The sequence below is a fragment of the Mesoplodon bidens genome (genome assembly GCF_964165515.1).
Source record: "Mesoplodon bidens genome assembly, chromosome: 4".
NCBI lineage: Eukaryota > Metazoa > Chordata > Mammalia > Artiodactyla > Ziphiidae > Mesoplodon > Mesoplodon bidens.
In genome coordinates this window covers 163,460,027-163,479,958 of record NC_138160.1, presented here as the reverse complement: position 1 = coordinate 163,479,958, position 19,932 = coordinate 163,460,027, and the positions used below count along the sequence as shown (strand labels likewise).

Here is a 19,932-nt window from a genome sequence, read left to right as displayed (position 1 = left end):
CATATCTTTGTTCCCAAATTAGTAAATCTCAAAAAGCTTTAATTAAGCACTTGTCATTTAGGGCATGTTTTATAGCAGTCCTTTTTAGTAGCCGTTGGGGAAAAGCTAAGATTTTATCCAAAATTTCCCCTTATATGTGCATACAAACCTGTAAGAGAGCCATTATTTTGAGAATATTTCATGAGGTTTTCTAAAGCAAGCCCTAAGAATTTTAGCAATCATATCACCTATAAATAATTTTCATAACATTTATTTTGTCATTAGGTTTTAATCTTCTTACTAATGATAATAACTGATCCTCTCTGAATCAGGGCAGATTGTTAGACCCATTTCACAGAGGAATAAACTGAGGTTCAGGAAACTGAGTCCCTCAAGGTCCCAGGATATGGAAATGGTGGAAATGGCATGGACTTCTGGGCCTCATTCACTGCCTTTCTGCAATGCCATGTTGTCCCAGCAGCGTTTAGTTGTGGACCTCGAGTTTCACTGGAGAAACCTAAATAAGATGGTTGATCCAGGATTAAATCCTACATTTTCTTTCCCACATCCTACCTGGGAGAGTCACTAAACTCCCTGAGCCTCAGATTCATCGTTTGTGGGAAGGTAATGACCATATCTCCGAAGGGAGGGATGATGTGACTTCACGTACTGAACCTGTCTGGAATGGAGCTGGTAGTCACTCGTGAAAGCTGATGATTTTTTGAAAATATTTATTTATTTATTTGGCTGCACCGGGTCTTATTTCAGGATCTTCGTTGCAGCATGCAGGATCTTTAGTTGCGGCACGCAGGATCTTTAGTTGCGGCATGCGGAATCTTTTAGTTGCTGCATGCAGGATCTTTTAGTTGTGGCATGTGGGATCTAGTTCCCTGACCAGGGATCAAACCCAGGCCCCCTGCATTGGGAGCATGGAGCCTTAGCCACTGGACCACCAGGGAAGTCCCAAGCTGATGATTTTTTAAGAGCACATCTTGTACAGCTGTTTATCTATTGACTGCATGTTAAGAACTTCTCTGTTAGTTTCATGGATTGCTCTGAAGGATTCCCTGATTCCTGAAAGAGAACCTGAAATTCAGGTGGCAGCCACAACTTCAGAATGGTACAAAATCAGGTAGGATTTGGTATTCACCATAGCATTGAAGTTAATGCTTAGTCCCTCTGTTAAGGAAAGATTGGCCCTAACAGGGTTAGCCAAATGCTCCTTTTAAAACAGTGCTTGGCATGCCAGAGCCCATGGGCCAAGTCTGGCCCACTGCCTATTTTTATAAATAAAGTTTTATTGGACCACAGCCACATTCATCTGTTGACAAATTGTCTGTGGCAGCTATAACAACAGAGTTGAGTGGTTGCAGTGGAGACAGTTTGGCCCATAAAGCCTAAATATTTACTCTCTGTCACTTGACAGAAAAAGTTTGCCAAGCCCTGCTCTACACTAATGGCATAAACTTTGTATCAGGAAAGTCGCTGGAGAAGTCTTCCACCGTTAGGGAAAGTCCCCAGGAGCATGTTGTGTACCAATGAGGGAAAAAAAAAAAAGTAAAAGGATAAAAACCAGATCACAAAAGAAAGAAACTGGCAACACATTTAGAACTAGTTTGAGACGGTAAGATAAAGAACAATCTTTTGCTTAAGAACATGATGGGAAATGATATCCTTTTGGTCACCTTGTGTGTGTTTTTTTTTTAATTTTTTTGTAAATCTTTTTTTTTCTAATTTTTATTGGAGTATAGTAGATTTACAATGTTGTGTTAGTTTCAGGTACGCAGTAAAGTGCGTCGGTTATACATAAACATATATCTACTCTTTTTTAGTTTCTTTCCCATATAGATCATTACAGAGCAAAGTAGAGTTCCTTGGTGCTATACAGTTGGTCCTTATTAGTTATCTATTTTATATGTAGTAGTGTGTACATGTCAATCCCAATCTTCCAATTTATCCCCTCCCCTTTCCCCCTTGGTAACCATAAGCTTGTTTTCTACATCTGTGACTCCATTTCTGTTTTGTAAATAAGTTTATTTGCACCATTTTTTGAGATTCCACATATAAGTGATAGCAGGTGATATTTGTCTTTCTCTGTCTGAGTGACCTCACTCAGTATGACAGTCTCCAGGTCCATGCATTGGCCTTGTGTTTAAATGCAAAGGCTTGATACACATGACAGCAAACCCCACACACAGCAGCTGGCTTAGCTGGAGTCTATAAAGACTCAGTGGAATGGTTAATAACAAAAACAGTAACAACGGCACATCTATAGAGAGTTGACCATGTACTAGCTCCTGGACTTGGCCCTTCTGGGGTCTAGATCAGTTAACCCATAGAGTAGTTATATGAGGTCATTACTACCAATATTCTGTTTTCCAATTGAGGAAGCCCAGGCTCAGAGAAGTTAAACAAGTTGCCCAAGGTCACACACAGCTCGTAAGAGGTGGAGTCGGGATTCAAACTCTCCCAGAGACTGTGCTCTTAACCAGTGGATTGCTTTGGATTCTAGCCAGATAAATCCCTTTCCCCTTCCACACAGCAAGTTGTCTGGGGGCCATATTATCTAATAATGGCTTCTGCCTTCCATTGCCTTTATCCACATGGACACAGACTGTGGGAGTGAGATGCCCTTCCCCCAGGCCATTACCCTCATTCACCTGTCGGAGCTGGGAATAGCAATTCTCCCCAGAGAATTTCTCTTGTCTGGAGTGTAGCTCAAAGAGAAAGTCAAAGGTAATCGGCCTAATAGTTGGGCAGACATCTTGATAGAGCAATGATAGTAATTGGCCTGAAATGTAGGGAAAAGTGCAGTGTTTTATTTGGTTCAGAGCTTCTCCCACACATATCTATTATCGGAACACACTCCATCAAGAGCAGCCAGGAGCGCCGAAAGCCCCTGTGATATGAAACAGAAGGAAGGATGTTAGATGGGTGTTGACCAGCCATCACACTAAATATACCTTTGACTCAGGGATGTCTTTTGTGTTTTGGAGAGAAGCAGCCTGCTTTCAGAAATGAGTTTCATCTCAGGGTACAACAGAGTGGCATTCTTGAAGCACGGTGCAGATTTCGGGGAGGCCAGCCTCCACTTGTATAAAAATCCCATTTCCTGGGCTAACTCTCATCACCTGCCTTGTTTCCTCAACAAAAGTCCAACCAGGTTGACAAAAAGGAAAGCTGATAAGATTTCAAGAGTAATATTTAATTGGGTGTTGGAAAAAGGGGACTGAGAGAGGTGAGCTCCTTCTGTATTTCAGCAGTACTACATAATTGTTTCTTTCCTCAAAAACTGTAGAAATGCTTCAAAGACAAGACCTGGTGGGGGGGATGGCATGGTGGGAATGTAAATTGATACAGCCACTATGGAGAACAGTATGAAGGTTCCTTAAAAAACTAAAAATAGAATTACCATATGACCCAGCAATCCCACTACTGGGCATATACCCTGAGAAAACCATAATTCAAAGAGACACATGCACCCCAATGTTCATTGCAGCACTACTTACAGTAGCCAGGACACGGAAGCAACCTAAGTGTCCATCGACAGATGAATGGATAAAGACGTGGTACATATATACAATGGAATGTTACTCAGCCATAAAAAGGAACAAAATTGTGCCATTTGCAGTGACGTGGATAGACCTAGAGACTGTCATACAGAGTGAAGAGAGTCAGAAAGAGAAAAACAAACATCGTATAATATCACTTATATTTGAAATCTAGAAAAATGATGCAGTTGAGCTTATTTGCAAAGCAGAAATAGAGACAAAGACGTAGAGAACAAACGTATGGATACCAAGGTGGTGGGGAGGTGGGATGAATTGGGAGATTGGGATTGACATATATACACTACTATACATAAGATAGATAACTAATGAGAACCTACTGTATAGCACAGGGAACTCTACTCAGTGCTCTGTGGTGACCTAAATGGGAAAGAAATCCAAAAAAGAGGGGATATATGTATATGTATATGTATAGCTGATTCACTTTGCTGTACAGCAGAAACTAACACAACATTGTAAAGCAACTATACTCCAATACAAATTAATTTTTAAAAAAGACCTGGGGAAATTGAATGAAAAATACTCTTCACTGCAGTTTCTGCTTATTTTGGATTCTCCCACCCTCTGAGATGCGTGTACGTACACACATACATACACTTCAACGATTACTTACCAAGGACCTACTGTGTGCCGAGCATTGAGAATACCTAGGTGATCAGTTCAGATCTGGTCTCTTCCTCATGGAGCTTGATGAGAGAAGACAGATAGGTAAAAAGACAATTATAAGAATTAGGGGAAGATAGAGGAAAGGGTACAAAACCCAGGTTGAGGGCAGTAGGGAAGGAAGATGCCTAGAAGCTAAATGTTTTCTAAACTGAGACTTAAGGATAAATACCTCAGCTAAAGGGCAAGGAGGGCTTCCAGCCCAGCACAGAACCTACGCAAAGACCTTAGTCCTTTTCCCTGGGACTGTGGTAGCAAAGAGCTTCCTCTCTTCGCTGCTGTATCTCTGAGGATGTTAGGTTGGAGAACAGGGAGCTTTGACCTCGGCCATGTCAATTTCCACCAAACCATCCCCAGACCCAGATGCTCAGTGAGAATCTAGCTCTACTTTGCTGTCCAAGTGACTTCTGAACATGCAAGTTGGATAATATCATGTTTCTGTTTAAAAGTTTTCACTTGCTCCCATTGGTCCCAGAATAAAATTTAATTCATCCACATGGTCTCCAGGGCCCTAAATGATCTGGGTTTCTCCAGACTCATCTTAGGTCACTCTCTTCCTTTTAAGCTACCCTCCAGCCACGTGGGATTCAGTTCTGCTGTTTTCCACCTCAGGGCCTTTGCATCAGCTGTTCCTTCTGCCTGGGGTACTCCTGGGATACTCTTTCTTGCTTGCTTTTGTTTTTGGCCATGCTGCGAGGCTTGCAGGATCTTAGTTCCCCGACCAGGGATCAAACCTTGGCCCACTGCAGTGGAAGCACAGAATCCTAAGCACTGGACCGCCAGGGCATTCCCCTGCCTGGAATACTCTTCACATTGCTCTTCACTTGGCTGTTCCAGCTCACCCTTATATGTCACCTGCATAGAATAGAGACGCCCTCCCTGACTGTCCTTTCTCAGTAGCTTCCACCTCTTACTCCCCGTCACAGTATCCTATTCTCTTCAAAGCACATATCACAATTTTTATTTGATTTGATAATTTTTTTGGCCTGTATTCTCTATGACAGTGGAAGTTCTGTGAGGGCAGGGACTGTGTCTGTCTTAGTCACCATTGTATTCACCAATGTCTTGTAGGGTGCCTTGCATATAACAGTTGCTCAGTTAATAAAGTAAACCCGGGCTTCCCTGGTGGCTCAGTGGTTGAGAGTCTGCCTGCCGATGCAGGGGACACGGGTTCATGCCCCGGTCCGGGAAGATCCCACATGCCACGGAGCAACTGGGCCCGTGAGCCATGGCCGCTGAGCCTGCGTGTCTGGAGCCTGTGCTCCGCATCGGGAGAGGCCACAGCAATGAGAGGCCCACATACCGCAAAAAAAAAAAAAAAAAAAAAAAAGTAAACCCTTTGTCAAGGACTGTGACATGTCTGAGATCTCACCATAATTGTCAGCTAACACAGTAGCCGGCCACAGTCTCATAGATCTTATCAGAAGAGGAGGTGCTTCTGGGTCAGAGACAAAAGACTTTATTCCTCAGAGCAATGTAATATCCACAGTATCAACATATGTGCCAGTTCCAAGCCCCAGTTCCCACAGGGCAACACAAACAGAGCCAGGTGTTACCTACACAGGCAGTGGGTTACATGACAGGAGAGAAACTCTGAATTTACTATCCTTGAGTCTCCAAATGGGCGGTGAGCCTGCTCATTCTTTTCTCCAGAGGGAGACATTATCTTTATTTATACTGGACAGTAACTAAACTTGCCCTTTGCTCTGGAGGCAGACACTGTCTCTATCTCCCAAGGCTGTTCACTATACAGACAGCCTTTCAAAAAAGATAGTCCAGAGCTAAGGAGTCAGTGCCTCTGCTCATAACACATTCAGGAACACAAGACACCCATGGCAAATTGTCTCCTAACATCATGTGAAATTGCTTTTTGACCTGCAAAAGCAGCTACTTCGTATGATTCAACCTAATGCTTTTTGAATGAAAGAAGGAAGGGAGAATGAATAGATGAAACAAATCGACAGCCACTTGGATGCTTCTCAGCCCACCTTTATTCTGCCAACCTCAGGGAGTTGAGCCTGCAGTGATAATTGTTAGACCCTAAAGACATTGGCTTGGAAATTCCCTGGCAGTCCAGTGGTTAGGACTCTGCGCTTTCACTGCTGAGGGCTTGGGTTCAATCTCTGGTCAGGGAACTAAGATCCTCAAGCCACGCAATGCAGCCAAAAAAAAAAAGGAGAAGAAGAAAATAAATTGGCTTGATACTGATTTTGAAAAAGCAGATACACTGATTGAGTTCGCCTAGTGCCAGAAACCAACCACACCCGGATTCTGGAAGAAGAGAGCTGAGAAGTGAAGCACTATAGAAAGAAAGCACTACAGCGTGGTTTGGTTTTTCAGTCCAGAGTGGGAATAAATGGGAAATTCGGTTTAAAGGAAAACCTCCCTTACCATTCACAGGTGACTCCATTAGGGGCAATTAGACTTCCTAGTCTTTCATGCATATCACCAAGCCAATGTCCCCAATTCCCCAAGGACTGTGTCATGTCATCTTTGGGGCATAGTGGCTTTTGATCATCTTAGTAATTTAGAACCTGAAAGTCTAAATGTGTTTATTTGAATGTAAGGCAAAATTAGGTTAATAATAATCATAATTTTAAAAGAGTATGACTACTTCTGTGCAGACCCAAATCAACATGAAAAAGTTCCAAAATGATCCCTTTGAAGGCATTACTTGAGAGTACACATAGCAAGGTAAATCACGAAATAAGATGGCTCTACAGGTTAGAACAAGGGTGAGCTAATTGAATTTCATGAAAAATAAGATCTGCAAAAAGCTAGGCATAAAAGGCCTTTTGTACCACCCCAAACCTACTACTTAATGAATCCCCAAATCATGCCAAAATTGATCACCCTTACGTATTTAGACTTCTCTTTCTTTAACGCGGGGGATTTTTTTACTCTATAAATCTGAGATCAGGAGCCACCACTGTCATTTGGAGAATCACTCTCTATCCCTAAGGCTAAAAGCTGATATCCCACATCTCAGACCAAATCTCAGATTGACAGGATGATATTGGGGCAGGGTGGGGCTTGCAGTGTTTAAAAACTTGCCAGCGTTCAATCTTGGAAAATTGTAGTTTTTAAATCCAGATAAGCAGTTTCTTTTGAAAAAGCAAAAATTGCAGCAGTATTAGCCCCATATTCCTGCCTGGGCTAATCACATGGAGAGCAGTGGTTACATCCATGCATTGTTCAACTTGCCCTAGTCCCCACCCATCCCTCTTCTCCTCCTTCACTCACTTCTCCCTACCGGTCCTCTGTAGGCATCTGAGGTTACTACCACTGCTCCTGAAAAACAGTGGATGGCTGACTATTAAATTGTTTCACCAGCAGGCAGAGAAAAAAGTAATTGTTCAATTTCTCTCTTTTTCAGATTCAGTGCAGGACTGTCCACGTAACTGCCATGGGAATGGCGAATGTGTGTCCGGGCTGTGTCACTGCTTTCCAGGATTTCTAGGAGTAGACTGTGCTAAAGGTATTTACCACCACTTCCCTGCTATGCCTGGAAAATAGAAAATAGGCTTCTCAAAAGGGGTGGGAGAAAGGGCACCAAAGTAGCCTCCCCAGCAAATTCCACTGGGATATCTTGTAAACCCGTGCATGCTACACGTCCTAATGCTTGGGCAAAGAGTAGACTTCGATGTATGACAACTGGCCAATATACCTATAAGAGCAGGGCAAGTATCCTTGCCATTGAGGTGTGCTGAGAAGAGAGATTTGCTAAAAATGAGACGGTTAGATTTCCTGTAAAAGCAGAAGTGAATTACCATCACTCCTCTCTTATAATCATTAACGTCCATGTAATGGAAGATTAAGCATCTCAGGGTTAGTAAATTTCATTCATTCTGGCCAGCTATGCTCTTAATCTAGGAAGTGCTATTTATCTTGGTGGAATTGGTTTTAAATTGTATTATTAATTTATCTACACTGCTTTGCACAGAATGATGGGGGCCCTGGGATTCTTGGGGGGAAAGTATTATAAGAAAGAAAATGACTCTCACAAGAACAGAGGACTTAGGGCTGCATACCTAGCTAGCAAGAGACCTTGAGCTTGACCTTCAAGCAGTGCGATCACAGGCGAGGACAGTGGAGAGCAGAGTTTCTCACACTTTTTAGACATGGTATGTGCACACACACACACAAGTATACATTCTAGATAAATACAACCGTAAAATTAAAATGAGACTTTCACAAACAACACTTCATGTTTCTTTTCTATTCTGTACTGTTTCACTTTTAAAAATGAAATACACTGACTACACTGATTCCCCACCCACCAGTGCGTCTGAAAAACAGTGATGGAGAGGTTCCAGGCCCTTGCTCAGAAGTCAGGCATTCCTGGGTTCCAATCCCGAGCTCAGCCATTCAGGATCTCTGTGATCTTGAGCAAGTGATCTAACATTTCTGAATCTCCAGTTCCTCCTCTGGGAAAGTGGGGAATTCCTTCCTAAATTCATTGTGAGGATGGAATGCAAGAACACACCCCAAGCTCTTATCAGAACACATTGTGAGCTCTCGGAGGGTTTAGTTTTACCATCTTTTATTTACATATGTCATAGTATATTTACTTATACATTCATATAATATTTTAATCCTTTTATGTGCTCTTCATTAAAAGACCATCCTACCTTGACGTTCTGAGAGAGAGGCAGTCATTAATCAAGCTGCTCTGGAAAAGCTAAATCACAATGGCTTGGGAAAATCGTATTTCAGATATTCACAGTATTTCAAAGATTTGCAATCCCCAACCTTCTGAATGCTGACTGATCAGTGAATAGGACTCTTTTAAGTGCCTGAAGTTCTGGATTTGGTTGCACGTGTGTGAGACTCATTCTTAGATGACACCACCTATGGATACATTCATAAAGGTTTGGTAAACCTGTCAGATACAAAAGGAGAAGAGAGTATGAAGCCACCAGACCGTTCTCTTGGCTGCTTTTCACCTTGGCATGCTCTGCCCGGGGGCATGTGGACACGTGCCCAAGCAGACACTGGAGCCTGGTGTTCCTCGCAGCCAGCCCTTTGCTCCGGTTCTGAAGGGCCCTGATGAGGCAGGTAGATGACACCCTGCCGCACAGTGCCATGTACTTTTCAGAGCGAAGGCTTTAAAGGAGGGAAAACCTCAGTAGCATTCGAACGGCTTTCCTTGCATAATCTAATTTCCTAGGAGTGAAGGCCTTAATGAGAGGAAGGACAGAATAGTCCTTTTTTCTGTGGCTGCAAATGGGCTGAACCCTCAGCTGCAGGGCCTGTGAGCTGTAAATGTATATTAACACTGACACACATCAATGTATTATTAATCCCCCAAAGCGTGTGTGCTCTGACTGCACATCCAGGGATCAGCCTTTCAGCCCTAAGTACCCCAGCCATTTAAGAACTCTTCACTCTCGATCCATTTGCAGATGAGCGTCCATTCTGCATTATGGATCTGTAATGGGGTGTGCATTTAGCTGCTTAAAAGGCCTCTCGGTGTGCGTTTTGCATTCACCACCTGTACTGTGGCCAGGCGCGCGCTCCGAGCATGCATTAGCCACGGTATATAATTGATCCTCACGAAACAAATATCGAGTGGCTGTTAAGAGTAGTTCCTCCTGCATCCTCAGAAGCTGTTCCTGAAATCGGCCTCTGAACTTGTATGTATTTTAATTCAGCTGTTGATGCCTACAGTGGACAAAATGGAAGCGTTTAGAGATTAAAATTGCTTTCTCCTTGTTTCCCCATTTATTCTTGGCAAAGTTGGCTTAAGAATGTCAGGAGTAAGCTTCTACCGCTTTGCCCTAAAGATGTTGCTTCCTTAGTATTTTTGAAATTTAAGCTACTTCATTAACAATGATGGTGTTTGGAAATGCTCTAAACCCTTGTTTCCCACACTTTGCTCTTTCATGTACCACCTTTATGTTTGTTGCCAAATTCGTGGGCCATCAGAATCTTTATTTCCTTCACATATTTCTTTGAGTCTACCCATTAGGTTTACACAGATGAATTTATTTTAAAAGGACTCAGGTCAAAATGAAAAGTTAAAAAAGAGAAAATTGGAATCCATTGCAATAAATAGGAAATGTTAGTGCCGCCTTTAAATCTACTGAGAAAGGAATATTTCCCTTTTTAAAAAATTTTATTGAAGTATAATTGATTTACAATGTTGTGTTGGTTTCTGGTGTACAGCAAAGTGATTCAGTTTTATATATATATTTTTCATATTCTTTTCCATTATGGTTTATCAGAGGATATTGAATATAGTTCCCTGTGCTATACAGTAGGACCTTGTTGTTTATCCGTCCCATAGGACCTTGTTGTTTATCCATCCTATATATAGTAGTTTGCATCTGCTCATCCCAAACTCCCAATCCATCCCTTCCCCACCTCCCCCTCTGCCTTGGCAACCACAAGTCTGATCTCTATGTCTGTGAGTCTGTTTCTGTTTTGTAGATATGTCCATTTGTGTCATATTTTAGGTTCATGTAAGTGATATCATATGGTATTTGTCTTTCTCTTTCTGACTTATTGGCTTAGTATGATAATCTCTAGGTCCATCCATATTGCTGCAAATCGTATTATTTCATTCTTTTTTATGGCTGAGTCATATTCCATTGTATATATATATATATATATATATATATATATATATATATTATATATATATATATACCACATCTTTATCCATTCATCTGTTGATGGACATTTAGATTTTTTCCATGTCTTGGCTATTGTAAATAGTGTGCTATGAACATAGAGTGCATGTATCTTTTTGAATTACAGTTTTGTCCAGATATATGCCCAGGAGAGGGATTGCTAGCTCATATGGCAACTCTATTTTTAGTTTTTTGAGTAACCTCCATACTGTTCTCCATAGTGGCTGCACCATTTACATTCTCACCAACAGTGTAGGAGCATTCCCTTTTCTCCACACCCTCTCCAGCATTTGTTATTTGTAGACTTTTTAATGATGGCTGTTCTGACTGGTGTGAGGTGATACCTCATTGGAGTTTTGATTTGCATTCGAGAAAGGAATCTTTGCACTGCCCTGAGCAATCAATCCCAGTCAGGTTCTCACACATTCATTTCACATCAAGAATCCCCAAATTGGGTCCTACTGTATATATAGCACATGTGAAGCAGCCTGGCTCCTAGATAAATTCAAGCCTTGAGCATCTCATCTCCTAAGCATGGGCTCCTGAAAATAACAAAATTCACTACCTACACCTTTGCGATATAGTGAGCACCCAGTAAAAATAGGCACACAGATTTAACTCTACCAGCTTCAAGTGGGTAAACCTAATGATTAGCTCCTGGTTTACTTGTGGTCGATTAAGCCTCCATTTCGGATAGTTTTAATAACAACTAATAGTTATTACGTATTAAAGATGTACCAAGCATTGTGTAAGTACATAACACATACTATCTTATCTGTTCTCATATCAACAATGTGAGATAAATCCTATTTTAACCACCCCCCCAATATTTTAAGCTTTTTTTTTTTTTTTTTTTTTTTTTGCGGTACGCGGGCCTCTCACTGTTGTGGCCTCTCCCGTTGCGGAGCACAGGCCCCCGACGCGCAGGCTCAGTGGCCATGGCTCACGGGTCTAGCCGCTCAGCGGCATGTGGGATCTTCCCAGACGGGGCGCACGAACCCGTGTCCCCTGCATCGGCAGGCGGACTCTCAACCACTGCACCACCAGGGAAGCCCTAAGCTTTTTATATTAAAAGCATTTTTGTCTTGCAGTCAAGTTGCAAAAAAGAGCACATAGAGTTCCCAGAGTTCACTCAGCTTCCCCTAATGTCAACATTTTAAATTATCAAAGTTCAGTTAGTGAAACCAGGAAATTAACATTGATCGATGCTATTGACTAATTCACAGACTTGTTTCTAATTTTGCCCTTTTTTTTTTTCTGGTCGAGATCCCACCTTGTGTTTAGTTGTCATGTCTCCTTAGTCCCCTCCAATCTGCGAGGGCTCCTCACTCTTTTCTTGTCTTTCATGACCTTGACCGTCTTGAAGAGCACTGGTCAGGTATTTTTTAGCTTGGCCCTGGATGTGGGTTTGTCTCATGTTTACTCGTGATTAGATGGAGGTTCTGCATTTTTCACAAGATGCTGTGCCCTCCTCAGTGAATCCTATCAAAGACGCATTTCTGATCTTTAACAAGAAAAAGATTCAAATGTGGTTGTGTGTGTGAGGGTATGTGTGGTTTCGGGTGTGAGCATGTGTGTACCTTCTCCTCAACCCTCACGCATAAGGCAGAGATGCTTGGGTGGCCGTATCCCGTTCGTCCAGCACAGTCTGTCAGTGACTATGACTCATTGCTACTCACAAACAACTTTTGAGCCCAGGAAGCTCGTAGGTGTTAGCGGGGAGTGACCTGGAGCAGCCAGGGTGAGGTAATCGAGCTAGCAAGTGCAGAGAGGAGAGACAGCTGGTCCCGAGGCCCCTGCTACCCTGAACAGTGCATGCCGTCTCCCGGCCATGGCCCACAATCATGTCCCTTCTTTCTTGATAAAAGCCCTTAGGAGGGCCCAAGCCCAGGTTCACCCGCATCACAAACTCGCATTCCCCTTTGTTCCTGCACTGCCAGCTGTGCCCAGGATGCCTCGGGTCTGCCAGTTTCTGCTACTGCAGGCAGCCGGCAGACTCAGGCCCTCCTGCCAGAGGGAGAATTCTCCACATTAGCAAGCGAGATTCCCATCACATCCGAGCGGCCGGTGTATGTCCAAGTGACAGAAATGCGGATTTACTCTCCTGACCTCATGCTGCGCCTCCCGTGCCCTCAGATGTGCGGTGCAGACGACAGCTCCTTGTCTCCTGATAAACCTGCCAGTCTGCATCAGGCATCTGAAGACATCCTCGCAGTGAATGGAGGAAGCAGTCAGCATGAATTTGCAGGGCGTTCATTCCTCAGCCCCCACCAAACTGGGGGCTCCGAGGGGCTCAGATGTCAAAGTGGAACTGACCCTCACCCCAAAAGAATGTATGAGGGTTCTAACACCTTGTTCCAAATCAGTCAAGGGGACCAAACTTATTCATGCATCCAGCAAACGCTTATCATATGCCTGCACTAAGCACCAGAAATACAATGATGGGCAAGAACGCCAGGGCCTGCCTTCTGAGAGCTTCCGGTCTGATGGATGCACGTGATAAGTGAGTGGGAAATGTAAGCGTCTAAGTCCAAAATGCTGGGTTGTGGGCTCTGAATGCTATAGATGTTATTAAGGAGAAGATGAGGAAGTTCATGAAGCAACGAAGTGTGGATCTATGAAAATAGTCAATTAGTATCGGGGAATGTGAAGAAAATTCCGTGGAGGGAGAGTCTAGTAAAGGAGCTACACTGAATAGTGTCTTCTAGCATAGAATTTAATTAATTGTTTAATGCAATAAACAATCTGTTCAGATTCAGAGCTTGAGGAAAAATGGCGTTTCTTTCCCAATAACTTGTACCATTTTCCATCAGGTGCCTCTCTTGTCCAGCTAGAACTGTGCTTATAATTCAGTTATTGTTTAGTTTATGGTTTTTTCTGTTATTACTAATCCCCTTGCATGACTTTCTCATTACTATACTCCTATGCTATTTGTTGTGGGCTAGATGCTTTTTAACTCTGATTCCTTTTTCTTTCATTGACTTTTATTGAAACGTCTCTCAATGACTTAAGATGCTTCCTTGGGTCGCGTTTAAAGCAGTTTTGCCTTTCAGAAGAAATCCAAGGCTTCTGATGACCTTGTTGTGACACTGGCTTCTCCGATGGCATATTTGGTGCTGAGCTTAAGGCCCCAACCTGCAGTAGAAACTTAACACACCAGAGCCTTCCTTGTTCGGTAATGTGTGTTTAATAGCGATTTAGAAATGACAACGCCCACTGCTGATCAGCTGTCAGGGGAGGCCCAGAAATGCCACAACCACGGGAACATGAAGTCTTCTTTCTGGGGGTTGGTCTCCGCTCCTACCCAGTTTCTGTGGAGCCTTGAAAAAACAGAATGGGGATCTTGCCATTTTTCTCCTATTATCTGGCAAACGTACCCACTACTCAGTCCTTCTCGGCCAAGTGCTAGCACAAAGTCAAATCATCATCATCATTGTCATCATTGCTGACATTTATTGAGTTTTTACTATGAGCCAACCACTGCACTAAGCAACTGCATAATTATCTCACTGAATCATTAATTGTCCTATTTTATAGATGCCTATTATCCCCTTTTACAGAGGAGGAAAATGAAACACAGAGAGGTTAAGTAACACGCTCAAGATCACTCAGCTCATAAGCGGTATTACTAGTATTCAAACCAAGCAATCTGGCCTGCCCTCTTAACGCTAGACCAGCCATGAGGGGATAAGGGCTTGAATGTCTAGGGGCTTGAATTTAGGGGTCAAGGATCATACAGATGAAAACATTGCTGGAAAATGTACAAGACAAAGTGAATGCTAGAAAACAAGATTCAGATTTGTTGGATTCATCACACAGGGATACATCAGCCAACATCGAGACACAACTTTCAATGAAGGAAGGGAGAGAGCAAGTGAGGGAGGGAAAATGGAGGAATGAAGAAGATGTGAGGTGTAAGGAAGACGTGCTTTGCAAGTTTGTGTGGCCATTGCACACTAGGATTTGGGTTTGAACCCCAGAAACCTTAAGGAGAGGAAACCAGGGTTTACTAGCTAGAGAGTGGCAAAGCAGGCATTTGAAACCAAGTCTGTCTGACATCGGAGCCTGTTGCTCTGAGCCACTGTCCTCCCAGCCCCAAGCTGGGACTTTCTGTCACCTCCCTTCTCTTATCATTTGCCAACTCCTATTTCATCGACCTTCAACCCATTGTTCTCCTATCCTCACAGCCACTGCCCTGTTCACTTGGCCACCAGCTCTCCCTGATGGCATTCCTCCTGCTCACCACCTGCGGCGTTCTCCCAGAGCTCTTAGGAGCATGATACTCTCTCCCCAAACGCCTTCAGTGGCTCCCCATTGCCTCCCACAATGGTTGTCGATCTTTGGTTTAAAGACATTTACCTGGGGAGATTGTTATAAATGCGTATTCCCAGGCTCTTCCCCCATGCCAGCCGGTTCTGAAGCAGTAGGACTGGTGTGTAGCTCAGGCACGTGCACATTTTTAATTATCCTCCAGGAGGGCCCTGATGCTGGTGGTCAGGGGCCGTAGGCTGAGAATAAATAAACATATTTCTTAGAATGAGCTTCAGGGTCTTGCATGATCTGCGCTCCTTTGGCACCATCTCCCACTAAGTCCCATACACCATAGAGTCCAGCTACTTGTCCCTCCTAGACACCACGGCCCTGCTTCTTTCTCTCTACTCATGCCATTTTCTTGGCTGGAATGTTCTCATCCTTCCCAAACTTTCCTATCAAACGGCTCCTGATGCTTGAGGACCAATCTCCCAGGTCACCACCTCCCTGATGCACCCACAGAGAGAACCCTGCAGTCACACAGGACTTGGCGACACCTTGGCAGTGGCCCTTCATCCTGTGCCATGTTCTAGCTGGGGGGTTACATCGGTTTCTCCCACTGGATCACAAGCTTCCAGCTGTTTTCTTTGTATCTCCCTGCACCTAGTTTGGCACCCAGGAGATAGTAAGTGCTCTCTAAATGTCTAGGGGCTTGAATTTAAGGGTCAAGGATCATACAGATGAAAACATTGCTGGAAAATGTACAAGACAAAGTGAATGCTAGAAAACAAGATTCAAATTTGTTGCATTCATCACACAGGGATACATCAGCCAACATCGAGACACAAATTTCAGTGAAGGAGGGGAGAGAGCAAGTGAGGGAGGGAAAATGGAGGAATGAAGAAAAGGAGGAACCAACAAGAGTTTACAGAAAAGAAGTACCATTTGTTCTGCAGTTTACCTGCATCATCTCAGAAGGACAAAGCTATTAAGAATGGAAGCTGCGGGCTTCCCTGGTGGCGCAGTGGTTGGGAGTCCGCCTGCCGATGCAGGGGACGCGGGTTTGTGCCCTGGTCCGGGAGGATCCCACATGCCGCAGAGCAGCTGGGCCCGTGAGCCATAGCCGCTGAGCCTGCGTGTCCGGAGCCTGAGCTCCGCAATGGGAGAGGCCACAACAGTGAGAGGCCCGCGTACCGCAAAAAAAAAAAAAAAAAGAATGGAAGCTGCAGAGTTTGAATTGGCTAGGTTTGAATCCATGCTCCTCTAGTTAACTGTTCCCACTTTAGAAAATTACTTAACCTCTCTGGGCCTTTATTGTCTCATCCATAAAGTGGGGGCAGTAGCAATACCGCCTGATGGATTGCTGTGAGGACTAAAAAGTAAATGCGTGTAAAGCATGTAGAACCATGCTCGGCATGTATTCAATGCTCCATAAATATTAGCCAGCATTAATCTTCACAAGCCTTTGAAATCATTGTTATTATCCCTATTTTACAGGAGAAACAGAGACTTAGAGAAAGTAAGCTACTTGCCGAAGGTCACACTGCAGGCTAGATTTTGAGGCCATGTCTGGCTGACTTTGAGGCTTATGGCCCTTACTTGGTTTTCCTAGCTTGGCAGGAAGATCCCCTAAAAGGGGGGCAGTGACCACTCACTCTCAAAGCCCTCACAGACAGCGCAGCCGCCTGACTCTCCTGGCTGGCTTCACTGCCCACCCCCGCCCACCGCTTTTCCGTCTCCCCATCAGTTCCTCCCCTAGTGGACGTCTGCGCTCAGGAGAGAGATGACAAGCCCCTTCATCCCCACCAAAGGTGTAGGGGTCCTCCCCACCACCCCAGAAATGCTTTCCTCAGAGCATCCTCTGCAAAGAAGCCACTTTCCCCTTTCACAGCTGGCCTCACCTCTCTCAGTGAAAGATGATCAGATCCCACCTGTCCTTCCTGGAACCACCTAGGATGTTCCTTCAGACCCTCCATCTTTCACACCTGTCTTCCTCTGCCACCCCAGCTGCTCCCCGCAATCTCCTGTAATGCAGACAGGCCAGGGGCCATGGCTGCTGCCCACAGGAGCCATTCCACCACCCATTGCAGTTCGAGGCTGAATCCCACCTCTCCTTCGTCCCACCCTGGACCTGAGAAAATGTGCAGGGATTCCTTGGCAGCAAGAACCCAGGAGGTGGGGTTTGAAGCCGGGCCCTTGGTTTGTGCTTTGCAGAAAGTGTCTCCACACTTGGCAAAGGCACCTTTGATAAAACAGTCGAAGAACCTCTGCGTATATTCAGCACGAAGTGCGTGCCAGGCACTGTGCAAAGGGTTTAACCAGAGTGATCTTATGTCATCCTCACGTCATGCATCATTATCATCCCCATTTCACAGCTAAGGAAACTGAGGCTCAGAGAAGTTAAGGTACTAGCGCAGTTATGGCTTTAGAACCCTATGTATCAGAATCACCTGTTAACTCACAGCTTGCTGGCTTCTCCCCACCCGCCCCCCAAAGTTTCTGATTGAGTAGGTCTGGAGTGCCAGCATCAGCCTGGAGAGCTTGTTAGATATCCAAACCCTCAGGCCCCACGCCAGACCCTCTGAATCAGAATCTCACTCTCCCAGCATCCCCACATGACTTATGTGCCCATCCAAGTCTGAGTCTGGATGACATTGCCCTTGGACTCTGCTTACATGGCCCAGAGAGAACTGAACAGGAGCAGCACTACCACTTTTATCTTACTTCTCCCCAGCTTGCCAAGCAGGTGTGGAGGATGCTTGCCTCCCCAGTTTGGAAGCTGCAGTGCCCTTTATTTGGTGCCCTCATGTGAGTCCATGACTCTAGAACGTGGCCACTCCCGCTGTTTCCCATGATTGTTGCATCACCAAACATAAATCACTTGGCAGGACCTACCTCAGTCAGCCCTCCCCCAAGTCAAATCGCTTCTGAGACTAAAAACTTTTTGTTTCCTTTTTAAACTACTAGATAAGTTGCAGAACCGTCTTACAAAGCAGAGTGCCTAACCCCGGAGAAACTTGCTGTAGGTGTAATGCGTACAGAGGTGGGGAAGTACTCCGGTTTTAGAAAAAAACTTCCGTATTGGGAAAAAAAAGTCTTTAGAGAGGTCAGCTGGGGTGGGTGCTGGGAAAGAGAGTGTTTCCCCCCTCTTGTCTCTTTATGATGTGATGATTTGGAACAATTTTCTCCTAATAAAAATAATGATAATAAAATCAAATCTATAGATTTCTTACTATGTGCCAGGCATTGTACATGGCACTTCACAGGCATTATTTCATTTCATCCTCTTAAAAACACCATGGGTTTTTCATCCAGAATTTTTGTCCCATTTTAAAGATAAGGAAATTGAGGTGAAAAATAGTGTCCATAGTTACACAGCTGGTAAAAACGAAGGGAAATTCGGGCTAACTCATAAGCCTACACTGCCTGGTATTGTTCTACCTGCTGGGGAGATGGCAGTGAATAAACAGACCTTCATGTCTTGGGGAAGCTCCCACGCTTGTGGATAATGAGACACCAATAATTTGCAAGCTGGTCTCAATGCTTAAAGCATAATAAGAATGAAAAGCTACTTCAATCTGGACTTGAGCTGCAGAAAGCTTACTGTGTACTCTGAAAATTTTAAATATTCATTATATAATTAATGCTGTTCAGTCACACACACACACACACATACACACACACACAAACTTAAACTTTTTAAGAACAGCTTAAGCACTTATCGATTGAGAACTTTTATAACTCTCAAAATGGAGGCATCCCCATATCTCTACAGGTATTTTAAATGAGTTGAATTAATCATAGGCTTAAAAGTCTCTTGCGATCTTCGTTAACTTCCCTGGGTTTAATTAAAACATCTGTGCACTTTTAATTTATCGATTCATCCAACTCATATGTCATGTTTTTAACACACCCCAGCATGCTCTGCATCATTTTTAACCCGATTTCCACTTAACTAAAGCAATTAAATTCACCCTGGATTAATTAAAGCATCCATACTTTCGTGCTTAAGTCAGCCCGTGCTTCTTTCCCCACATGGCTCCTGAATGTCAGAGATCTGACGCACCTGATGAGTTTTTCGTCCTTGTGGAAATTCTTCCCTGAATCACTTCCTGGCTTATTAATATGCCATCTGACAGAATGGGAATGAGGAAGTGGGTGCACCTGAACTGTGGCCCTCTGAGCCGGAGACTCTGCCCCCGTCTGTCAGAAGCATCCTTCGCTTTCCTCTCTTCATGGGGGGCCTGCTGGATCTTGCCCCCCTCCCCCGAGACCAGCTAGAGTGTCTGAGTGGTCCAGGCAGGAAGGTGGTGGGGGGCTGTTCTGGTCAGAGGTGACCATTGTGAACAGAATGCCTGGTGATCTTTGCATTTATACTTTCGTCATTGCTCCTTAGTTCTGCTTTCCAACCTCCTCACTCTTCCTACAAAAAACAGTCCTTTCTTGTCCTGACCATTGAATAGGGAGGGAAAACTTAGGCACCAGCGTCGACAGGCTTCACCGTTGGGCATGGGAGGCCAGACAGCTATTCAGATAGGGACAAGTGATCCCCCTAGAAACTAGTTTGGATTTCTAACCCCTACCCACTGTGACAGAGCCCATTTCCCCTCAGCCATGGCAGTGTTGGGGGTTATCAGTCTTTTAGATTTGTTTTGTTGGTTTTTTGTTTAATTTTTTAATTGAAGTACAGTTGATTTACAGTGTTGTGTTAATTTCCGTTGTACAGCAAAGTGATTCAGTTGTACATATATATACATTCTTTATTTATATTCTTTTCCATTATGGTTTATCATAGGATATTGAGTATAGTTCTCTGTGCTATATACAGTAGGACC

General features: G+C 44.0%; 1 protein-coding gene across 11 annotated transcripts in view; it reads left to right on the top strand.

Moving 5' to 3' along the window:
* The window catches only part of TENM2 (teneurin transmembrane protein 2), a 536,125-nt gene that overhangs the window by 337,356 nt on the left and 178,837 nt on the right, over nucleotides 1-19,932 (top strand). For all 11 annotated transcript variants that reach the window (XM_081231705.1, XM_081231704.1, XM_081231698.1 and 8 more), the window contains one exon: nucleotides 7,588-7,689. In XM_081231705.1, the coding sequence (XP_081087831.1) occupies nucleotides 7,588-7,689 (102 nt within the window). The remainder of the gene's footprint in view (nucleotides 1-7,587; nucleotides 7,690-19,932) is intronic.